The sequence below is a fragment of the Mustelus asterias genome, chromosome 9, assembly GCF_964213995.1.
Source record: "Mustelus asterias chromosome 9, sMusAst1.hap1.1, whole genome shotgun sequence".
Classification (NCBI taxonomy): Eukaryota; Metazoa; Chordata; class Chondrichthyes; order Carcharhiniformes; family Triakidae; genus Mustelus; species Mustelus asterias.
In genome coordinates, this window is record NC_135809.1 from 6,697,169 (window position 1) to 6,717,993 (window position 20,825).

The window sequence follows — 20,825 nt, forward strand, 5'->3', positions numbered from 1 at the left end:
AGACACAAACTCAATTTACAAAATAATGGTTGGAATGCGAGTCTTTACAGGTAATCAAGTCTTAAAGGTACAGACAATGTGAGTGGAGAGAGGGTTAAGCACAGGTTAAAGAGATGTGTATCGTCTCCAGCCAGGGCAGTTAGTGAGATTTTGCAAGCCCAGGCAAGTCGTGGGGTTTACAGATAGTGTGACATGAACCCAAGATCCCGGTTGAGGCCGTCCTCATGTGTGCGGAACTTGGCTATCAGTCTCTGCTCAGCGACTCTGCGCTGTCATGTGTTGTGAAGGCCGCCTTGGAGAACGCTTACCCGAAGATCAGAGGCCGAATGCCCGTGACTGCTGAAGTGTTCCCCAACAGAAGAGAACAGTCTTGCCTGGTGATTGTCGAGCGGTGTTCATTCATCCGTTGTCGTAGCGTCTGCATGGTCTCCCCAGTGTACCATGCCTCGGGACATCCTTTCCTGCAGCGTATCAGGTAGACAACATCGGCCGAGTTGCAAGTGTATGTACCGTGTACCTGGTGGATAGTATTCTCACATGAGATGATGGCATCCATGTCGATGATCCGACACGTCTTGCAGAGGCTTCACAGGGCCAGGGACCTAGGTTCGATTCCCGGCTTGGGTCACTGTTTGTGTGGAGTTTGCACATTCTCCCCGTGTCTGCGTGGGTTTCCTCTGGGTGTTCCGGTCTCCTCCCACATTCTGAAAGACGTGCTGGTTAGGGTACATTTACCCGAAGAGGTGATGGACTGTGGCGACTAGGGGAATTTCACAGTAACTTCATTGCAGTGTTAATGTAAGCCTTATTTGTGACTAATAAATAAACTTTACTTTACTTTACTTTAAATAAAGGCGCTTTGTAATGAACCACCCTCAGATTTCAAACCCCACTAAGATTTTCTACACCGTCGTCCTTGAATTTGTGTCATTTGGGGTGACAGAGTGGTTAGCACTGCTGCCTCACAGCCCCAGGGACCCGGGTTCGATTCCAGCCTCGGGTCACTGTCTGTGTGGAGTTTGCACGTTCTCCCCATGTCTGCGTGGGTTTCCTCCGGGTGCTCCGGTTTCCTCCCACGGTCCAAAGATGTGTGGATTCGGTGCATTGGCTGTGCGAGATTGCCCCTTAGTGTCCCGAGATGCCTAGGTTAGAGGGATTAGCGGGGTAAATATGTGGGGTTACAGGGATAGGGGCTGGGAGGGATTATTGTCAGTGCAGACCCGATGGGCAGAATGGCCTCCTTCTGCACTGCAGGGATTCTGTGATGCAAAGACATTTTGGGTTGAACTTTAATTAATTGCTAACTTGTTAAAGATCCAATGAAAGGACTAATGTGTGTCAGAACCAGGTGGTTTTACTGTGACTGGTCCGTGAATACATGGTTAGTCTATGTACAGGTTCTCCAGTGCTGCAGTGAGGCTAGCTAACTGCGTGGAGCCAATGTTTCAAGTCTGGATAACCACTCGAAACATTGGCTCTATTCTCTCTCCACAGGTGCTGTCAGACCTGCTGAGATTTTCCAGCATTTTCTGTTTTTGTTTCAGATTCCAGCATCCGCAGTATTTTGTTTTTATTTAACCGTGTGGAAGCCAGTCTCTGGATTCTGTGTGCATCACCGTGGTCAGCTTGGTGCAACTCCTCCCGTGACTCAGAATGTGCAGAGGAGTGACCAAGGCCATGCTAAAATTGCCCCTTTGTGTCCATTGAAGTGCAGGTTAGATGGATTGGCCATGCCCAATCTGCTTTCCTTGCTGCCCAGTCACTCTCGTAACCAGAATGCCCAACTCTACCGGGGATTACTGCATCCCCGGGTGTCAGGTTAAAATGGCAATAAGTAGTATTTTCAGAAATGAAGTAATGCAAGGAGAGAGTGGGGGTGGGGGGGGAGTGGGGCGTTGGGGGGGGGGGGGGGGGGGCGGTGGGGGGAGCCTTTCTTCCACCATCGGGTTTGTAGAATCAATATTTCCTTTTAAAGAAAATTAAAATTTTCTAGATATAGCTCTAGATAAAGCACTTGGGGCAAATGGGATCAAAGGTTATGGGGAGAAAGCAGGGTTAAGCTATTGAGTTGGACGATCAGCCATGATCGTTGTGATGACTTCAGCCGGACTAATGAGGTTGGCTTGCTGCTAGGGTATGAACTACGTCCTAATTGATGGTTAAATCAGGGAGCCTCATGCTCCTTATTTAATAGTAAGAAGTTTAACAACACCAGGTTAAAGTCCAACAGGTTTATTTGGTAACAAAAGCCACTCTGGTGTTGTTAAACTTCTTACTGTGTTTACCCCAGTCCAACGCCGGCATTTCCACATCATGACTCCTTATTTAAAGCAGGTGTGTCAGACTCCCAGCCTGCATTCAGCAGGGAGCAACCGGAGAGCTGGCTGTGTACAGATGTATGGTGTAAATAAAGTAACTTGGTGACGGGACTTTCGTCTCCGTGGAGTTATTACAATCGAAATGAATGGTGGAGCAGGCTCGAAGGGCCAGATGGCCTCCTCCTGCTCCTATCTTCTTTCTATGCTAAATATGTGGGATTACGGGGATAGGGTGGGGGAGAAGACCTGGATAGGATATTCTGTCAGAGAATTGGTGCTGACATGATGGGCTGAATGGCCTCCTTCTACACTGCAGGGATTCTATGATTTGATGAATAATGTGCCAACTCCGTCACCATACAACACACTGCTGTGGGGGTGGTGGTGGGGTGGGGGGGGGGGGTGGGGGAGACAGAAGCCGTGGGCGGAATCCCACCCTATGTTTCAAGTCCAATATGGCTCTTCTTCAGGGCTGAAGAGAGGCAGAAATGTGCTGGTTTTATACTGCTGAGAAAGGAGTGAGGATCGGGGGGGATACAAAGGGGAGGGTCGGGGCAGGTTAGAGAATAGGGGGAGATTAAATTACAAAGATGCCACGTTCTCACGTTTTGCTTTCAGACAGCACTGATATTCAATGGCATTACCATTGCAGAATTTCCCATCATCATCAGTCCGGGGGTTACCACTGACCAGAACCTGAACTGGGCTAGCCATATAAATACTGTGGCTACAAGAGCAGGTCAGAGGCTGGGAATCCTGCGGCGAGTAACTCACCTCCTGACTCCCCAAAACCTGTCCACCATCTACAAGGCACAAGTCAGGAGTGTGATGGAACACTCCCCACTCGCCTGGATGGGTGCAGCTCCAACAACACTCAAGAAGCTCGACACCATCCAGGACAAAGCAGCCCCTCTCTTCATCGGCATTGTATATTTTACCTGTCTCAGGGCTATTTAGATCTGACACGAGTTTCTACTGCCGGAACTTTCCGCTGGCTGGATTTTCCAGTGCCACCAAAGTCAACGGACATTTGAATGACTCACCTTATCTGCTTGGGGGGAGGGGGGAACTGGCTGCAGCGGGGCTGGAAACCCCCCCCCCCCCCCCACCCCCCGTCCTCCATGTGTGACAGGTTTTATCCACAGTGCTTTGAAATGTCTACTCCATGCTGCAGCTTAGGGCTCGGATATTCTGCCAACCCTTCACTATTGTCCGGTGGGATCTTCCCATTCCACCGAAGTCAATGGCCATTTGCATTGCCCATCAGCCGCGGGGCTGGAGGGGGGGAGGGTCACTTTCGGCGGGACTGGTTATTGTCGACGCCAGCTTCCTCCCACGCTTTTCACTTCATTCTATGAACATAACCTTCTCAACCTTTCTCCTTCATGTGCTTATCCAGCTCTTCCCTAAATGTCTCTATTCTGCTCAGACTCTCACCAACTTTTACAGATGCACCATAGAAAGCATTCTTTCTGGTTGTATCACAGCTTGGTATGGCTCCTGCTCTGCCCAAGACCGCAAGAAACTACAAAGGGTCGTGAATGTAGCCCAACCCATCACGCAAACCAGCCTCCCATCCATTGACTCTGTCTACACTTCCCGCTGCCTCGGCAAAGCAGCCAGCATAATTAAGGACCCCACGCACCCCGGACATTCTCTCTTCCACCTTCTTCCGTCAGGAAAAAGATACAAAAGTCTGAGGTCACGTACCAACCGACTCAAGAACAGCTTCTTCCCTGCTGCCGTCAGACTCTTGAATGGACCTACCTTGCATTAAGTTGATCTTTCTCTACACCCTAGCTATGACTGGAACACTACATTCTGCACTCTCTCCTTTCCTTCTCTATGAACGGTATGCTTTGTCCGTATAGCGCGCAGGAAACAATACTTTTCACTGTATGTTAATACATGTGACAATAATAAATCAAATCAAATCAAACCAAATCAAACCAGCCTCTGGCTGTGGTATAGTGAGTCCGACATTCTCACCACTCTCTGAGTAAAGAGGTTTTTCCTCATTTCCATGTCAGATTTATTGGTGATTTGGTGACTTGTCTCATTCTTCGCGGGAAACACCTTCTCGACAGTTACTCTTTTCAAGACTTCAAGATCTTTAGAGAGAAAGAGCCCCAAGTTGTTTAATCTTCCTGTCCTTCTCATTATAATAAATGTTATTTTCACCATCTTCAGTGCCTCTACATATATATTCATATGGGACGGCACGGTGGCACAGTGGTTAGCACTGCTGCCTCATAGCGCTAGGAATCCAGGTTCCTGGCTCTGGTCACTGTCTGTGTGGCGTTTGCACGTTCTCCCCGTGTCTGCGTGGGCTTCCTCCAGGTACTCCAGTTTCCTCCCACAGTCCAAAGACGTGCAGGTTAGGTGGATTTGGCCATGCTAAATTGGATCTCTTTATGTCCCAAGGTGTGTAAATCAATGGGAATAGCAGGGTAATTTTGTGGGCCTGGGTGGGATGCTTTGTCAGAGAGCTGGTGCAGACTCTATGGGCCGAATGGCCTCCTTCTGCACTGTAGGGATTCTATATCCTTTCTTACAGTATGGAGACCAGACTGTTCACAGTGGTCTAACCAAGATTCAATACAGGTTTAACTATCCTGAGCCTCTGGTCTCTGCAATCCTTTAGGGAAGAGGGCATTCCACTCATTTCTAAGCTTTCTCAAAGTCTGGGGACGCTGTAACCTATTTGAACCAAATCTTGTTATGGAGAGTCATTGTGGAAATGAATTTTCAGGTTTGTATGAAGTCACTTCATTTGCCTTACAAGTTTAGAAATGTTTTCTTGTGAAATGTTATTGAAAGAAAATAGTACTGGATACACAGGTCTCCAAGGCTTGAAGATCTGAGGGATGGGTATAAATGTAAAAAGCATGTTGATGAAGAGAGGGGAGCTACACTTTGGATTGAAATTCTCATTATTTACAACAATCCTGTAACTTGTGCTTCTCTCAGGCTACAGATGGGAGACAGAGAGACTCCCAGCGTGAATGAAAGGACCAGTCTGAGCAGAACTCAGTCTGAAATCAATTAGTCAAATATTCAGAAGTGTAATCTGAAGAGGATGGCAGGAACGACTGAAGTATTAGCATAATTCAGCCCACGCCCTCAGCGGGAGAATTTTTACCTGCAAACCACAAACCATCAGCTGATTTAATTTGCTTCTGTGAATTCCAACATTTAATTTCCAATTCTGAAAACCCTAATGACAAAATGTACCTTCCCAGGTTGTAATATAGAGTCATAGAGGTTTACAGCATGGAAACAGGCCCTTCGGCCCAACTTGTCCATGCCACCCCTTTTTTTTAACCCCTAATCTAGTCCCAATTGCCCGCGTTTGACCCATGTAACTGTCTAAATGCTTTTTAAAAGACAAAACTGTACCCACCTCTACCACTACCTCTGGCAGCTTGTTCCAGACACTCACCACCCACTCTGGACCCTTTTGTATCTCTCCCCTCTCCCCTTAACAATCCAATAAAACATACAGTTTTATACATTTAACAAAGCCTCCAATTTTCAGGCTGTGTGCATTTTTAATCCTCCCTATCACTTGCCACTTTGTTATCAAAAGGAGCGTGCTAAAATATAAGATTGCAGAACAAAACTCTGCAATTTCCTTTAGTGTCAAAATCCTTCTCTGCTGCTCTCATTCCCAGGCAATTCCATGCCCATTTATTGAAGTTAAGGACTTATTTATTCATACAAAGTCCTCTATATTTTTTGAGATATTGTGAAACATTCATTTTTTTTGTAAAAACCGTGATGGTTAAATAGGAAAATCCTACAGACGTTCTTTAACTCCAGGAGATGCTGTGAGCACCATCTAGTGAGCGAGTGAGCCTAGTGTCTGAGCTGCCTCTAGTCAGTCCGTCTCCTCTGTATCTGCTACTGACAGGGTGGATTACTCTGTGGCTCTTTCAGCAACTCTGAATATGACAGCTGCTCCTAAGAGTCAATAAATCCCACAAACCTGAAAAGGGGCACATAAAATGGGCTAGATTTATTACTGGTACCTAAAACACAACAAGCAAAGACCACCAAAGCAGCTTGTATCCAGGGAGGTCAGTTGCACTGTAGGTTATCAAGGACAGTTGATCAAGCAAAGAGAACAAAGAACAGTACAGCACAGAAACAGGCCCTTTGGCCCATCAGGTGTGCGCCAACACATGATGCCTTTCTAGACTGAAGACCTTTTGCCTCAACGTGGTCCATACCCCTTTATAAGAACATAAGAAATAGGAAATAGGAGCAGGAGTAGGCCATCCAGCCCCTCGAGCCTGCCCTGCCATTCAATAAGATCATGGCTGATCTGACGTGGATCAGTACCACTTACCCGCCTGATCCCCATAACCCTTAATTCCCTTACCGATCAGAATTATCCCTTGCCTATTAGAATCAAACAAGAACAAAGAACAAAGAACAATACAGCACAGGAACAGGCCCTTCGGCCCTCCAAGCCCGCGCCGCTCCCTGGTCCAAACTAGACCATTCTTTTGTATCCCTCCATTCCCACTCCGTTCATATGGCTGTCTCGATAAGTCTTAAACGTTCCCAGTGTGTCCGCCTCCACCACCTTGCCTGGCAGCGCATTCCAGGCCCCCACCACCCTCTGTGTAAAATATGTCCTTCTGATATCTGTGTTAAACCTCCCCCCCTTCACCTTGAACCTATGACCCCTCGTGAACGTCACCACCGACCTGGGGAAAAGCTTCCCACCGATCACCCTATCTATGCCTTTCATAATTTTATACACTTCTATTAAGTCTCCCCTCATCCTCCGTCTTTCCAGGGAGAACAACCCCAGTTTACCCAATCTCTCCTCATAACCAAGCCCCTCCATACCAGGTAACATCCTGGTAAACCTCCTCTGTACTCTCTCCAAAGCCTCCATGTCCTTCTGGTAGTGTGGCGACCAGAACTGGATGCAGTATTCCAAATGCGGCCGAACCAACATTCTATACATCTGCAACATCAGACACCAATTTTTATACTCTATGCCCCGTCCTATTAAGGCAAGCATGCCATATGCCTTCTTCACCACCTTCTCCACCTGTGACGTCACCTTCAAGGATCTGTGGACTTGCACACCCAGGTCCCTCTGCGTATCTACACCCTTTATGGTTCTGCCATTTATCGTATAGCTCCTCCCTACATTATTTCTACCAAAATGCATCACTTCGCATTTATCAGGATTGAACTCCATCTGCCATTTCTTTGCCCAAATTTCCAGCCTATCTATATCCTTCTGTAGCTTCTGACAATGCTCCTCACTATCTGCAAGTCCAGCCAATTTTGTGTCGTCTGCAAACTTACTGATCACCCAGTTACACCTTCTTCCAGATCGTTTATATAAATCACAAACAGCAGAGGTCCCAATACAGAGCCCTGCGGAACACCACTAGTCACAGGCCTCCAGCCGGAAAAAGACCCTTCCACTACCACCCTCTGTCTTCTGTGACCAAGCCAGTTCTCCACCCATCTAGCCACCTCCCCCTTTATCCCATGAGATCCAACCTTTTTCACCAGCCTACCATGAGGGACTTTGTCAAACGCTTTACTAAAGTCCATATAGACGACATCCACGGCCCTTCCCTCGTCAACCATTCTGGTCACTTCTTCGAATCATAGAGTCATAGAATCCTAACAGTGCCGAAGGAGGCCATTTGGCCCATCAAGCCTGCACCAATAACAATCCCATCCAGACCCTATTCCTGTAACCCCACATAATTACACTACTAGTTCCCCCTCACATTAAGGGACAATTTAGCATGGCCAATCATCTTTGGAATGTGGGAGGAAAGTGGAGCACTCAGAGGGAACCCACGCAAACACGGGGAGAACATGCAAACTTCACAGTCACCCAAGGCCGGACTCGAACCCGGGTCCCTGGTGCTGTGAGGCAGCAGTGCTAACAACAGTGTCACCGTGCTGCCCAGTACTACTCTTTATGTATTTGTCAAGATGTCTCTTAAATGTTGCTATTGTAACTGCTTCTACCACCTCCTCTGGCAGCGCATTCCAGGCACTCACCACCCTCTGTGTAAAAAACTTGTCTCCCACATCTCCTTTAAACTTACCCCTTTTACCTCAAATCTATGTCCCCCTAGTAACCAGGACTGAACCATTGGATAAGAAGAAAAACATTAAAGTGGGAAAGCAGACTTCAAAAGTAAATCAAATGTTTGGTGCCATCTTAATAGTTTGGGAATCGATAGTTAAAGGAATTGTGAGGAGTTTGTGTAACAGTCAAGACAAAGAAATTCTGAAGAGGGAGGTCTAATACCCAGAAGCAACTCTCTGATGGAAGTAGCTGAGAGAAAGCATTTCCTTAAAGATTTGAAAGTGTAACTTTTGCAAGCAGAATTTGAAATCACTCGTGTGGATGCCAGAATTCAGTGAGACAAGGTTGCTCCTGGCAAAAGATTCACCTGGAGGGTCTTTGAGGAGAATCCAAAGAAACTGACTCTGGTTCAGAGTGTCTGACCACAGCCAACCTGTGAATTTCAAGGGACTGTTTAAAAGTTTAAAATTTACTTATTAGTGTCATAAGTGGGCTCACATTAACACTGCAATGAAGTTACTGTGAAAATCCCTTAATCGCCACACACTGGCACCTGTTCGGGATACACTGAGGGAGAATTTAGCACGGCCAATGCACCTAACCGGCACGTCTTTCAGACTGTGGGAGGAAACCGGAGCTCCCGGAGGAAACCCACGCAGACACGGGGAGAACGTGCAAACTCCACACAGACAGTGACCCAAGCCGGAAATCAAACCCGAGTCCCTGGCACCGTGAGGCAGCAGTGCTAACCATTGTGCCATCGTGCCGACTGTGTGTTACTGAGACCAATATAACCCAAGATGTAACCCATGTTAACCTTAAAGTCTGTGTATTTGTGAAGCTGGAGGTCAGGGTTCGGTGGTGGTGGGGGGGATAGTAATGAATTCTTGTGAAGGGGTAATTAACAGTCCTGTGACTCTGTACCTCTACATTTTGTAAACATTACGGTACTTCGAGCCAGAGTTCCATTTTAGCATCTCCCCGTCCAGTTATAACATGAACTGGGATCATTACTGCAGATTTGGATGCAATGTCATTTCAAGTACTCATCTAAATGCTTCTTAAATGTTGTGAGAGTTCCCATCTCTACCACCCCTCCAGGCAGTGAGTTCCAGATACCCACCACCCTCTGGGTGAAAAAGCTTTTCCTCAAATCCCCTCCTGCTCCTTACCTTAAATCTCTGCCCCCTGGTTATTGACCCCTTTGCTAAGGGGAAAGGTTCCTTCCTGTTGACCCTATCTATGTCCCTCATAATGTCTTATGTTTTCCTGGTGTCACTCAGGGCCCCTTCAACCTTCTCTGCTCCAAAACAACCCCAGCCTATCCAGCATCTCTGTAGCCGAATCGCTGCAGCCCAGGCAGCACCCTGGTGAATCCTGGTGCACCCTCCCTAGTGCAGTGTCAGAGTTAAACTCTCAGGGTGCTGTTGTTGGGTGAAATCTGCTCTCGCCGCTGGATGCAACCCTTCCTACGGGGGATGGGGGGGGGGAGTTTTTGGCAAAGATTGATTCCTCAATCACCACGACTAAAACCTGCTTTCGGGCCGTTATCGCATTGCAGTTTGTAGGAGGCTGCAGAGTGCGAATCTCCGACATGACAGCAATGCTGCATTGGCTGGAAGGAACTGTGGAAGGTGCTGAGGATGTGACAGTCGCTATATAAATGCAACTCAGTCTCAATTGGAAGCAGAGTGTGTGGCAGAGGGAGAATTTGGGACAGTGATTATCTCCTGTTGTGTCGATGCCCGGAATGCCAGGGGCTGGGGCGGGAATTGGGTCAGGGGCTGGGTCAGCAGCAGAGGGGCCGAATGTTCACCAGCTGCTCAAACCCAGCTTTCAGAGTCTGCCAGGGGGCGGGGTCTCAACCAAGGGGCGGGGCCTCAGTCGGGGGCGGAGTCTGAGCCAGGGGCGGGGCCTCAGTCAGGGGGCGGGGTCTCAGTCAGGGGGCGGGGTCTGGGTGATTGACAGCCGGCGGCGCTGGGCCTCGGGCTGAGGTGAGCGGGTTCCGGGGACGGGGCTCGGTGTGGCGGCTCTGGGGGGGGAATGGGCTCCCCGGGCCCAGGCCCAGTGTCGGATTCACCCCCAGCCCGCGGTTCCGAACTGCCCACTCGGCCCATCGAGCCTGTGCTGGCCCAGAGGGAGGGGGTGCCGTTAACCCGCACAGCCGCGAAAAGCTCCAACATTAATAAAGCCGCGGGACTGAGTTAAATAATCCGCCCCAACCCTAACCCTGACCCTCTGCTTCCCATTGCACCGAGGGTGCAGCCAGTACCCTGCCTGGGCCCATCACTGAGAGCGGCTAGACTGCAGCTGGACCGGGACTGCGGCTAGACAGGGACTGGGACTGCGGCTAGACCAGGACTGCGGCTAGACAGGGACAGGGACTGCGGCTAGACAGGGACAGGGACTGCGGCTAGACCAGGACTGCGGCTAGACAGGGACAGGGACTGCGGCTAGACAGGGACTGGGACTGCAGCTGGACCGGGACTGCGGCTAGACAGGGACAGGGACTGCGGCTGGACCGGGACTGCGGCTAGACAGGGACAGGGACTGCGGCTGGACCGGGACTGCGGCTAGACAGGGACTGGGACTGCAGCTGGACCGGGACTGCGGCTAGACAGGGACTGGGACTGCAGCTGGACCGGGACTGTGGCTAGACAGGGACTGGGACTGCAGCTGGACTGGGACTGTGGCTAGACAGGGACTGGGACTGCGGCTAGACCGAGACTGCGGCTAGACAGGGACTGGGACTGCAGCTGGACCGGGACTGCGGCTATACAGGGACTGGGACTGCGGCTAGACTGAGACTGCGGCTAGACAGGCACTGGGACTGCAGCTGGACTGGGACTGCGACTAGACAGGGACTGGGACTGCGGCTAGACCGAGACTGGGGCTAGACAGGGACTAGGACTGTGGCTAGACCGAGACTGTGGCTAGACAGGCACTGGGACTGCAGCTGGACCTGGACTGAGACTGCAGCTGAACCAGGACTGTGGCTAGACAGGGACTGGGACTGCGGCTAGACTGAGACTGCGGCTAGACAGGGACTGGAACTGCAGCTAGAGTGGGACTGAGACTGCAGCTAGAATGAGACTGCGGCTAGACTGGGACTGCAGCTTGACTGGGACCGAGACTGCAGCTAGACCGGGACTTCGGCTAGACTGGGACCGAGACTGCGGCTAGACTGGGACCGAGACTGCGGCTAGACTGGGACCGAGACTGCGGCTAGACTGGGACCGAGACTGCGGCTAGACTGGGACCGAGACTGCGGCTAGACTGGGACCGAGACTGCGGCTAGACTGGGACCGAGACTGCGGCAAGACTGGGACCGAGACTGCGGCTAGACTGGGACCGGGACTGCGGCTAGACTGGGACCGGGACTGCGGCTAGACTGGGACCGGGACTGCGGCTAGACTGGGACCGGGACTGCGGCTAGACTGGGACCGGGACTGCGGCTAGACTGGGACCGGGACTGCGGCTAGACTGGGACCGAGACTGCGGCTAGACTGGGACCGAGACTGCGGCTAGACTGGGACCGCGACTGCGGCTAGACTGGGACCGAGACTGCGGCTAGACTGGGACCGGGACTGCGGCTAGACTGGGACCGGGACTGCGGCTAGACTGGGACCGAGACTGCGGCGAGACTGGGACCGAGACTGCGGCTAGACTGGGACCGCGACTGCGGCTAGACTGGAACTACAACTGTGCCTAGACTGGGACTACAACTGTGCCTAGACTGGGACTGAACTGCGGGTAGACCGGGACTGTGGCTAGACTGGGACTGAGACTGTGGCAAGATTGGGACTGAGACTGCGGCTAGACCAGGACTGAGACTGCGTCTAGACTAGGACTGCAGCAGGTGGTGAGGGAACCAACAAGAGGGAAAGGTACACTTGACCTTATCCACACCAGCCTGCCTGCCGCAGATGTATCTGTCCGTGACAGTATCGGTAGGAGTGACCTCCGCACCGTCCTTGTGGAGACAAAGTCCCGTCTTCACATTGAGGATGCCCTCCATCGTGTCGTGTGGCACTACCAGCATTCTTAATGGGATAAATTTCAAACAGAACTAGCAACTCAAGACTGTGGGTCATCAGGGTTTCACAGTGGTTAGCATCCAACCCGGGTTCAATTCTGGCCTTCAGTGAATGTGTGGAGTTTGCACGTTCTCTCCGGGTCTGTGTGGGTTTGCTCCGGTTTCCTCCCACGGTCCAAGGATGTGCGGGTTAGGAGGATTGGCCATGTGTGTGGTTATGGGGTAGGGCGGGGGAATGGGCCTAGGTAGAGTGTTATTTCGGAGGGTTGGTGCAGACTCAGTGGGCCAAATGGCAGTGTAGGGATTCTGTGGGATTCTCAACCACAATCTTCAACCTCATGGCCTGGCATATCCCCCACTCCATTGTTACGACCAAGTCAAGGGATCATCCCTGTTTCAATGAAGAGTGCAGGAGGGCATACCGGGAGCAACACCAGGAGCTTAACAACAAGTTATAGACAGAGCTTAGTGAGTCCTCAACTAATGGATCCGGTCTAAGCTCTGCAGTCCTGCCACATCCAGTCCTTAATGGTGGTAGATAATTTATAAACAACTCACTGGAGGAGGAGGTTCCACAAATATCCTCAATGATGGAGGAGCCCAGCGCATCAGCGCAAAAGAAAAGGCTGAAGCATTTGCACCAATCTTCAGACAGAAGTGCTGAGTGGATGATCCATCTCAGCCTCCTCCAATGGTCCCCAGCATCTCAAATGTCAGTCTTCAGCCAATTTGATTCACTCCCATGTGATATCAAGAAACGGCTGAAGGCATTGGATACCGCAAAGACAATGCAACCATACAATATTCTGGCAATAGTCCTGAAGTCTTGTGCTACAGAACTTGCTGTGCCCCTAGCCAAGCTGTTCCTGTACAGCTATAACACTGGCCAGTAATGTGGAGTATTGCCCAGGTATGTCCTGTACACAAGTAACAGGACAAATCCAAACCAGCCAATTACTGCCCCATCAGTCTACTCTCGATCATCAGTAAAATGATGGAAGGGGTCATCAACAGTGCTATCCAGCGGCACTTACTCAGCAATAACCTGCTCACGGACGCTCAGTTTGGGCTCCACCAGGGTCACTCAGCTCCTGACCTCATCACAGCCTTGGTTCAAACATGGACAAAAGAGCTGAATGCTAGAGGTGAGGCGAGAGTGACAGCCCTTGACATCAAGGCCACATTTGACCGAGTGGCATCAAGGAGCCCTAGCGAAACTGGAATCAATGGGTGTTGAAGGAAAACGCTCCGCTGTTTGGTGTCAAACCTGGCACAGGACGGTTGTGGTGGTTGAAGGTCAGTCATCTCAGCTCCAGGATATCACTGCAGGAGCTCCTCAGGGGAGTGTCCTGGACCCAACCATCTTCAGCTGCTTCATCAATGACCTTCCCTCCATCATAAAGTCAGAAGTGGGGATGTTCCCAACGATTGCACAATGTTCAGCACCATTTGCAACTCCAGATACTGAAGCAGCCCATGTACAAATGCAGCAAGATCTGGACAATATCCAGGCTCGGGCTGACAAGTGGCAAATAACATTCACCTCACAAGTGCCAGGCAGTGACCATCTCCAACAAGAGAGAATCTAACTATCGCCCTTTGACATTAAATGGCATTACAATTGCTGAATCCCCCACTGCCAACATTCTAGGGGTTACCATTGACCAGAAACTGAACTGGACTAGCCATATAAATACTGTAACTACCAAAGCAGGTCAAAGACTAGGAATCCTGCAGTGAGTAACTCACCTCCTGACTCCCTACAGCCTGTCCACCATCTACAAGGCACAAGTCAGGAGTGTGATGGAACACTCTCCACTTGCCTGGATGGGTGCAGCTCCAACACTCAAGAAGCTTGACACCATCCAGGACAAAGCAGCCCCGCTTGATTGGCACCACATCCACAAACATCCACTCCCTCCACCACTGACAAACAGTGGCAAGCCGTATGTACCATCGACAAGATACACTGCAGGAAATCACCAAGGCTCCTTAGGCAGCACCTTCCAAACCGACAACCACTACCACCTTGAAGGACAAGGGCAGCAGATACACGGGAACACCACCACCTGCAAGTTCCCCTCCAAGCCACTCACCGTCCTGACTTGGAAATATATCACCGTTCCTTCACAGTCGCTGGGTCAAAATCCTGGAACTCCCTCTCTAACAGCACTGTGGGTGTACCTACACCTCAGGGACTGCATAGGTTCAAGAAGGAGGCTCACCACCACCTTCTCAAGGGCAATTAGGGATGGGCAATAAATGCTGGCCTAGTCAGCAATGCCCATGTCCCATGAATAAATAGGAAGTAAAGGCCAGGTTGAGAGAGTGATTAATAAAACATAGAAAATCCTGGATTAATAAGGAACAGAGTACAGGAGAAAGGAGGTTCTGATAAAGCATGAGGGGTCTGGACATGATAGATAGGGAGAAATTCTTCCCATTGGTGGAAAGATTGAGTAGTCCAAAGATGTGTGGGTTCGGTGGATTGGCCATGCTAAATTGACCCTAGTGTTAGGGGGGGCGAGTAGGGTAAATGTGTGGGGTTACAGGGATAGGGTTTGGGTGGGAGTGCGGTCGGTGAAGACTCGATGGGCTGAATGGCCTTCTGCATTGTAGGGATTCTATGAACCAGAGAGCCCTAGTGTGATTGGTAAAGAAGCAGAGAAATCCAGTGTGGCAGGTAAAGGAAACAGCAGCGAAGGTGCTGGACACAGCGGGTGGTTGGGATCTGTAATGCACTGCCTGAGAGCATGGTGTGGGCAGATTCAATTGTCGCTTTCAAAACAATTGGATGAAGGGGAAAATCTGCAGGATATGGGGGAGGGGCAGGGGAGTGGGACCAGCTGATCTGTTCTTACAGAGAGCTAGAATAGGCTTGATGAACCAAATGGCCTCCTCCTGTGCAGTAGCTTCTCTGTGTTTACCTTAAATCTGTGCTCTCTCGTTACCAACCTTCCCGTCATGTTGGGCACAATATCACCGCCTGTTCACGCCACACTGTTGTTGCAGCGAGGCTGGAGAATTTGGCAGCCAGCCAATCTCCGCTCTCTGCAGCGGGGATGGGAAAATGGTGATAAGATTCCACCCGTTGTCTCTGGTTACCATTTATAATTCTAAACATTCTAACCTTCCTGCCATTGTGCGCTTGTCACATTCCCTGTTGGTTTTCTGTCTCTCCCAGGGTGATATCCGAGACTGGGAAATGTACGGGGCAGGATGTCTCTGGAAGATGCTTGGACTGGGACTGTTGTACGGTGGACGGCGCAGAGAACACCGATTCTCCGCAGGATTGCACAGAGGCAGCCTGCGTTTCACCGGCTGCGGCGGAGAGAGGAAGGAAAACAGACAGACGGTGGAGAGTCTGAACAGGCTCTCGGTGGACGTGGCGAAGATTCGGCACCTGAAGAGCTGGGTACTGCTTGCCGACGTGGCGTATGTCAATGAAACCGCCAACACTTTGAAAGAAATGGGAGCCGAGGGGAGGACGGTGGCCCTCATCTTGGAACGGTATCCCGAAGCGGTCCTGTGCACGCCAGCCGAAACCAGCGCCCAGCGGGAGGTGTGGGGAAAGCTGTGTGCCAACGAGGAAGAGCTGGTGAGAATTGTAGAGCGGTTCCCGGAATCTTTCTTTACTGTCCGAAACCACAGGAGCCGGCAGGACAACATCAAATATTTCCAGACGCTCAGCCTGAACAGAAGGATAATCAGTCGCTTGCTTGCCAGCTGTCCCCACATCTTCTGCAGCAGCGTGGATAAGAACAGGGCTGTGATCGAGAGCTTGCAGCAAAGCTACCTTCAACTGGGTGGCACCCAGGCCGATATGCGGGCCTGGCTGCTAAAACTGCTGAGCCAGAATCCTTTTATCTTGTTGAAACCTCCAGAGACAGCACACGAAAACCTGACCTTCCTGCGGTCCCTGGGCTTCAGCAGTGCTGAATGCCTGAAGCTCCTCTCCAAGCTGAAAGGGTTAATAACCGAGCTCTCCCCCGATACGATGGAGAGCTGTGTCGCATACTGTCACCGGGCGCTGCAATGCACCGATGAGGGACTGAAAACCATCCTCCTGAACTGCCCGACCCTGCTCTACTTCTCAGTCCCCGTTTTGGAAGGACGCCTGGAGGCCCTTTTGCGGGAAGGGTTTTCCGTGGAGCAGGTGAGAGCGAGCCCGGCGGTTCTGGAGCTGTCTACGCAGATCGTGCAGCAGCGAATCAGGAGACTGGTCACTCTGGGTTTCGACATTAAAAGGGACAGCCTGGAACTGCTCAACGGAACCAAGAAGGACTTTGAGATGAGTTGTGGAAGGATGGACTGGAGGAAACAGAGACCCTTATTTAATCCAGTCGCTCCCTTAAACATTGAGGAGTAACAATGGGAGAGATACCACCCAGCGAGCATTGGCGTTGTGTCAACCCAAGAGCTTGAAGTTGGAACCTAGGAGCCATTCGGCCCTTCAGGTCTGCTCCACCATTCGATAGGATCGCGGCTGACCTGATAGTGACCTGACTCCACTTTCCTGTCTGTCCATCCCGCTATAACTCTTCATTCCCCCATTGGTCAAAAATCTACCAATGGGAGGTTATAGTCGATATTGTTTGCATTCAAGTTGTCTATTCCCTGTGAGAATCATAGAATCCCTTAAATGCAGAAGGAGGCCATTCGGCCCATCAACTCTGCACCGACCACAATCCCACCCAGGCCCTGTTTCAGTAACCCCACATATTTACCCTGCTAGTCTTCCTGACACTAGATTCAATTCAGCATGGCCAATCAACCTAACCCGCACATCTTTGGGCTGTGGGAGGAGACCGGAGCACCCGGAGGAAACCCACGCAGACATGGGGAGAACGTGCAGACTCCACACAGACAGTGACCCAAAGTCGGCAATCGAACCGGGTCTCTGGCACTATGCGGCAGCAGTGCTAACCACTGCGCTACCGTGCCGCCCAACATCCCAGATTTGAAGGGGTGATGTGATCAAGTGTTTAAAATGATTAACAGATCGGGAAACTATTTCTGGAGTCCAGAAATCCAGGAGTAAAGACAGAAAGCAACATTTTTCACCAAGGGGGTAGTGGAATTCTGCCCACCCGGACCCCCTCACCCCAAACGCTGTGGATACGGGGCCGGGGGAGTCGGAGATGGATCGATTTTTAATGGAGAAGAATATCAGGGGATATGGAGCTTACAGCGAGTAAATAAATACAGATCAGCCAGGGTCTATTAATTGAATGGTAGGACAGGCTCGAGGGGCTGAATGGCCTCCTGTTCCTATGTCCCAATTGTAAACGATGAACTTGTGGCTTGAACACAGCTCCCGAGCTTGTGGTCACTTTCACTGGGCGGGTTAGTCGGAGAAAGCAGTTGAGATGGAAGGAAGCGGCTGTCTCTCCGGTGTGAGCTGATAGCATGACTGAGAAAAGGGAAAACTGCAGGGACCCACTAGCGGCACGGTGACACAGTGGTTAGCATTGCTGCCTCAGAACACCAGGGACCCGGGTTCAAAGATGTGCAGGTTAGGTTGATTGGCCATGCTAAATTGCCCCTTAATTTCGGGGGACTAGCAGGATGAATACGTGGGGTTATGGGGATAGGGCCTGGGTGGGATTGTTGTTGGTGCCAGCTCGATGGGCCGAATGGCCTCCTTCTGCACTGCAGGGATTCTATGATAATCAAACTACACGGCTCACTGCATCCATCAATCCACCCAGCCCCGCCCCAACAAGGGGGTTCAAACTCTGGAACTGAGCAACAATGTGTAGTTTAAACAACTTTAAAATGTTCCCAGTCACTGGTCACCGTGACTCCGTTATCAGTGAAGGTTCTCCTGAAGTGAGTAAAGCTTTTGTTGAAAACTGTCTTGTATTGTGTAATGTTCTAGTGTTTGATTTTCAGCCAATGGATTCTACACTGGATAGTCCGCTCTCATTCTTCCTGAGACACTGCACCGTGATCCGTCTTGGCATTCGCTTCCACATCAGGGCTCACCGAAACAATATCATCTTTTTACAGGAGCAAGACCTTTACATAAGAACATAAGAAATAGGAGCAGGAGTAGGCCATCTAGCCCCTCGAGCCTGCCCCGCCATTCAATAAGATCATGGCTGATCTGACGTGGATCAGTACCACTTACCCGCCTGATCCCCATAACCCTTAATTCCCTTACCGATCAGGAATCCATCCATCCGCGCTTTAAACATATTCAGCGAGGTAGCCTCCACCACCTCAGTGGGCAGAGAATCCAGAGATTCACCACCCTCTGGGAGAAGAAGTTCCTCCTCAACTCTGTCTTAAACCGACCCCCCTTTATTTTGAGGCTGTGTCCTCTAGTTTTAACTTCCTTACTAAGTGGAAAGAATCTCTCCGCCTCCACCCTATCCAGCCCCCGCATTATCTTATAAGTCTCCATAAGATCCCCCCTCATCCTTCTAAACTCCAACGAGTACAAACCCAATCTCCTCAGCCTCTACTCATAATCCAAACCCCTCCGTGTCCGTGTGGCGGGAACAATTTGACCCAAACCAGTTGAAAGAAGTGTTCAACTTTTCCTGTCTTTACCGATCTCACAAGTACACTAGGTTGCAGGCCAGTAAAGATGTCAATCAGATGAATTTTGAGAATGCCACACACTGAAATCCCATAAATCTTTGACAACTTTATTGCATTTGTGTCGGTCAGTGTGTAAATATTTATTGAAAGGCGTTAACGTGGAACTATGCAGTACTCTCTCACAGTAAGAAGTTTAACAACACCAGGTTAAAGTCCAACAGGTTTATTTGGTAGCAAAAGCCACATCAAATAAACCTGTTGGACTTTAACCTGGTGTTGTTAAACTTCTTACTGTGTTTACCCCAGTCCAACGCCGGCATCTCCACATCATGAGTACTCTCTCACACCAGGCTACCCGAACGTTCAAGCTGCTTCCCTCCCTCTCTTTCAGTTTCTGTTTAAGGGGCGGCACGGTAGCACAGTGGTTAGCACTGCTGCTTCACAGCTCCAGGGACCTGGGTTCGATTCCCGGCTTGGGTCACTGTCTGTGTGGAGTTTGCACATTCTCCTCGTGTCTGCGTGGGTTTCCTCCGGATGCTCCGGTTTCCTCCCACAGTCCAAAGATGTGCGGGTTAGGTTGATTGGCCATGCTGAAAAATTGCCCTTAGTGTCCTGAGATGCGTAGGTTAGAGGGATTAGTGGGTAAATATGTAGGGATATGGGGGTAGGGCCTGGGTGGGATTGTGGTCAGTGCAGACTCGATGGGCCGAATGGCCTCTTTCTGTACTGTAGGGTTTCTATGATTTCTATGATAAGGTGCTGGTGAGGCCACACCTGGAGTACTGTGTACAATTTTGGTCTCCTTACTTGAGAAAGGATATACTGGCACTGGAGGAGGTGCAGAGGAGATCCACTAGGTTGATTCCGGAGCTGAGAGGGTTGGCTTATGAGGAGAGACTGAGTAGATTGGGGCTATACTCATTGGAATTCAGAAGAATGAGGGGAGATCTTATAGAAACATAAAATTATGAAGGTAATAGATAAGATAGAAGCAAGGAAGTTGTTTCCACTGGCAGGTGAAGCGAGAACTCGGGGGCATAGCCTCAAAATAAGGGGGAGCAGATTTAGGACTCAGTTGAGGAGGAACTTCTTCACACAAAGGGTTGTGAATCTGTGGAATTCCCTGCCCAGTGAAGCAGTTGAGGCTACCTCATTAAATGTTTTTAAGGCAAGGATAGATACATTTTTGAACAGTAAAGAATTAAGGGTTATGGTGAACAGGCGGGTAAGTGGAGCTGAGTCCACGAAAAGGTCAGCCATGATCTTACTGAATGGCGGGGCAGGCTCGAGGGGCCAGATGGCCTACTCCTGCTCCTAGTTCTTATGTTCTCACAGCGCCAGGGAGCCGGGTTCGATTCCTGGCTTGGGTCACAGTCTGTGTGGAGTTTGCACGTTCTCCCCGTGTCTGCGTGGGTTTCCTCCGGGTGCCCCGGTTTCCTCCCACAGTCCGAAAGATGCGCTGGTTCGGTGCATTGACCCAAACAGGTGCCGGAGTGTGGCAACTAGGGGAATTTCACAGTAGCTTCATTGCAGTGTTAATGTAAGCTTACTTGTGACTAATAAATAAAACTTTTTCCTGTTTAAACAATCTCATGTTGCCACAACAAAACGGCAGTGTTGTTGTTTTATTGAGAGTTATACCATACACACAGGATAATGCAGAGAGTTCTGAGCCGTATCAGAAAATATCTCCTCCGTAAGTGCTGGTCTCTTGCTGAGCTGTTGCAGGCTATAACATTGCAGATCACATCGCTGGGTAAACATGAATCATCCTTTCAGTTTAAATGAACCTACACCTGGAGATATATGCGACAAAACTTGCTCTGATTGGATGCACTGGTTG

General features: G+C 50.2%; 2 protein-coding genes across 4 annotated transcripts in view; both read left to right on the plus strand.

Moving 5' to 3' along the window:
* ric8b (RIC8 guanine nucleotide exchange factor B) overlaps positions 1–20,825 on the plus strand; it is a 470,590-nt gene that overhangs the window by 272,007 nt on the left and 177,758 nt on the right. The gene's annotated exons all lie outside the window — the stretch shown is intronic.
* Positions 10,336–19,568, plus strand: mterf2 (mitochondrial transcription termination factor 2). Of its 2 annotated transcripts, none has more exons than XM_078219564.1 (2): positions 10,336–10,391; positions 15,618–19,568. In XM_078219564.1, exon 2 carries the CDS (start codon positions 15,639–15,641, stop codon positions 16,800–16,802), a length of 1,164 nt encoding a protein of 387 aa, XP_078075690.1. In that variant the 5' UTR covers positions 10,336–10,391; positions 15,618–15,638; the 3' UTR covers positions 16,803–19,568. The 2 variants fall into 2 exon arrangements, with proteins under 2 accessions (XP_078075690.1, XP_078075689.1); XM_078219563.1 differs by lacking the exon at positions 10,336–10,391 and adding an exon at positions 12,277–12,347.

Bases quoted from the DNA above. Each gene is read 5' to 3' on its own strand.
- mterf2 (XM_078219563.1), top strand. From the start codon at position 12,324: ATGTATCTGTCCGTGACAGTATCG. The intron at 12,348-15,617 runs GTAGGAGTGACC...TGTCTCTCCCAG, and splicing joins ATCTGTCCGTGACAGTATCG to GGTGATATCCGAGACTGGGA.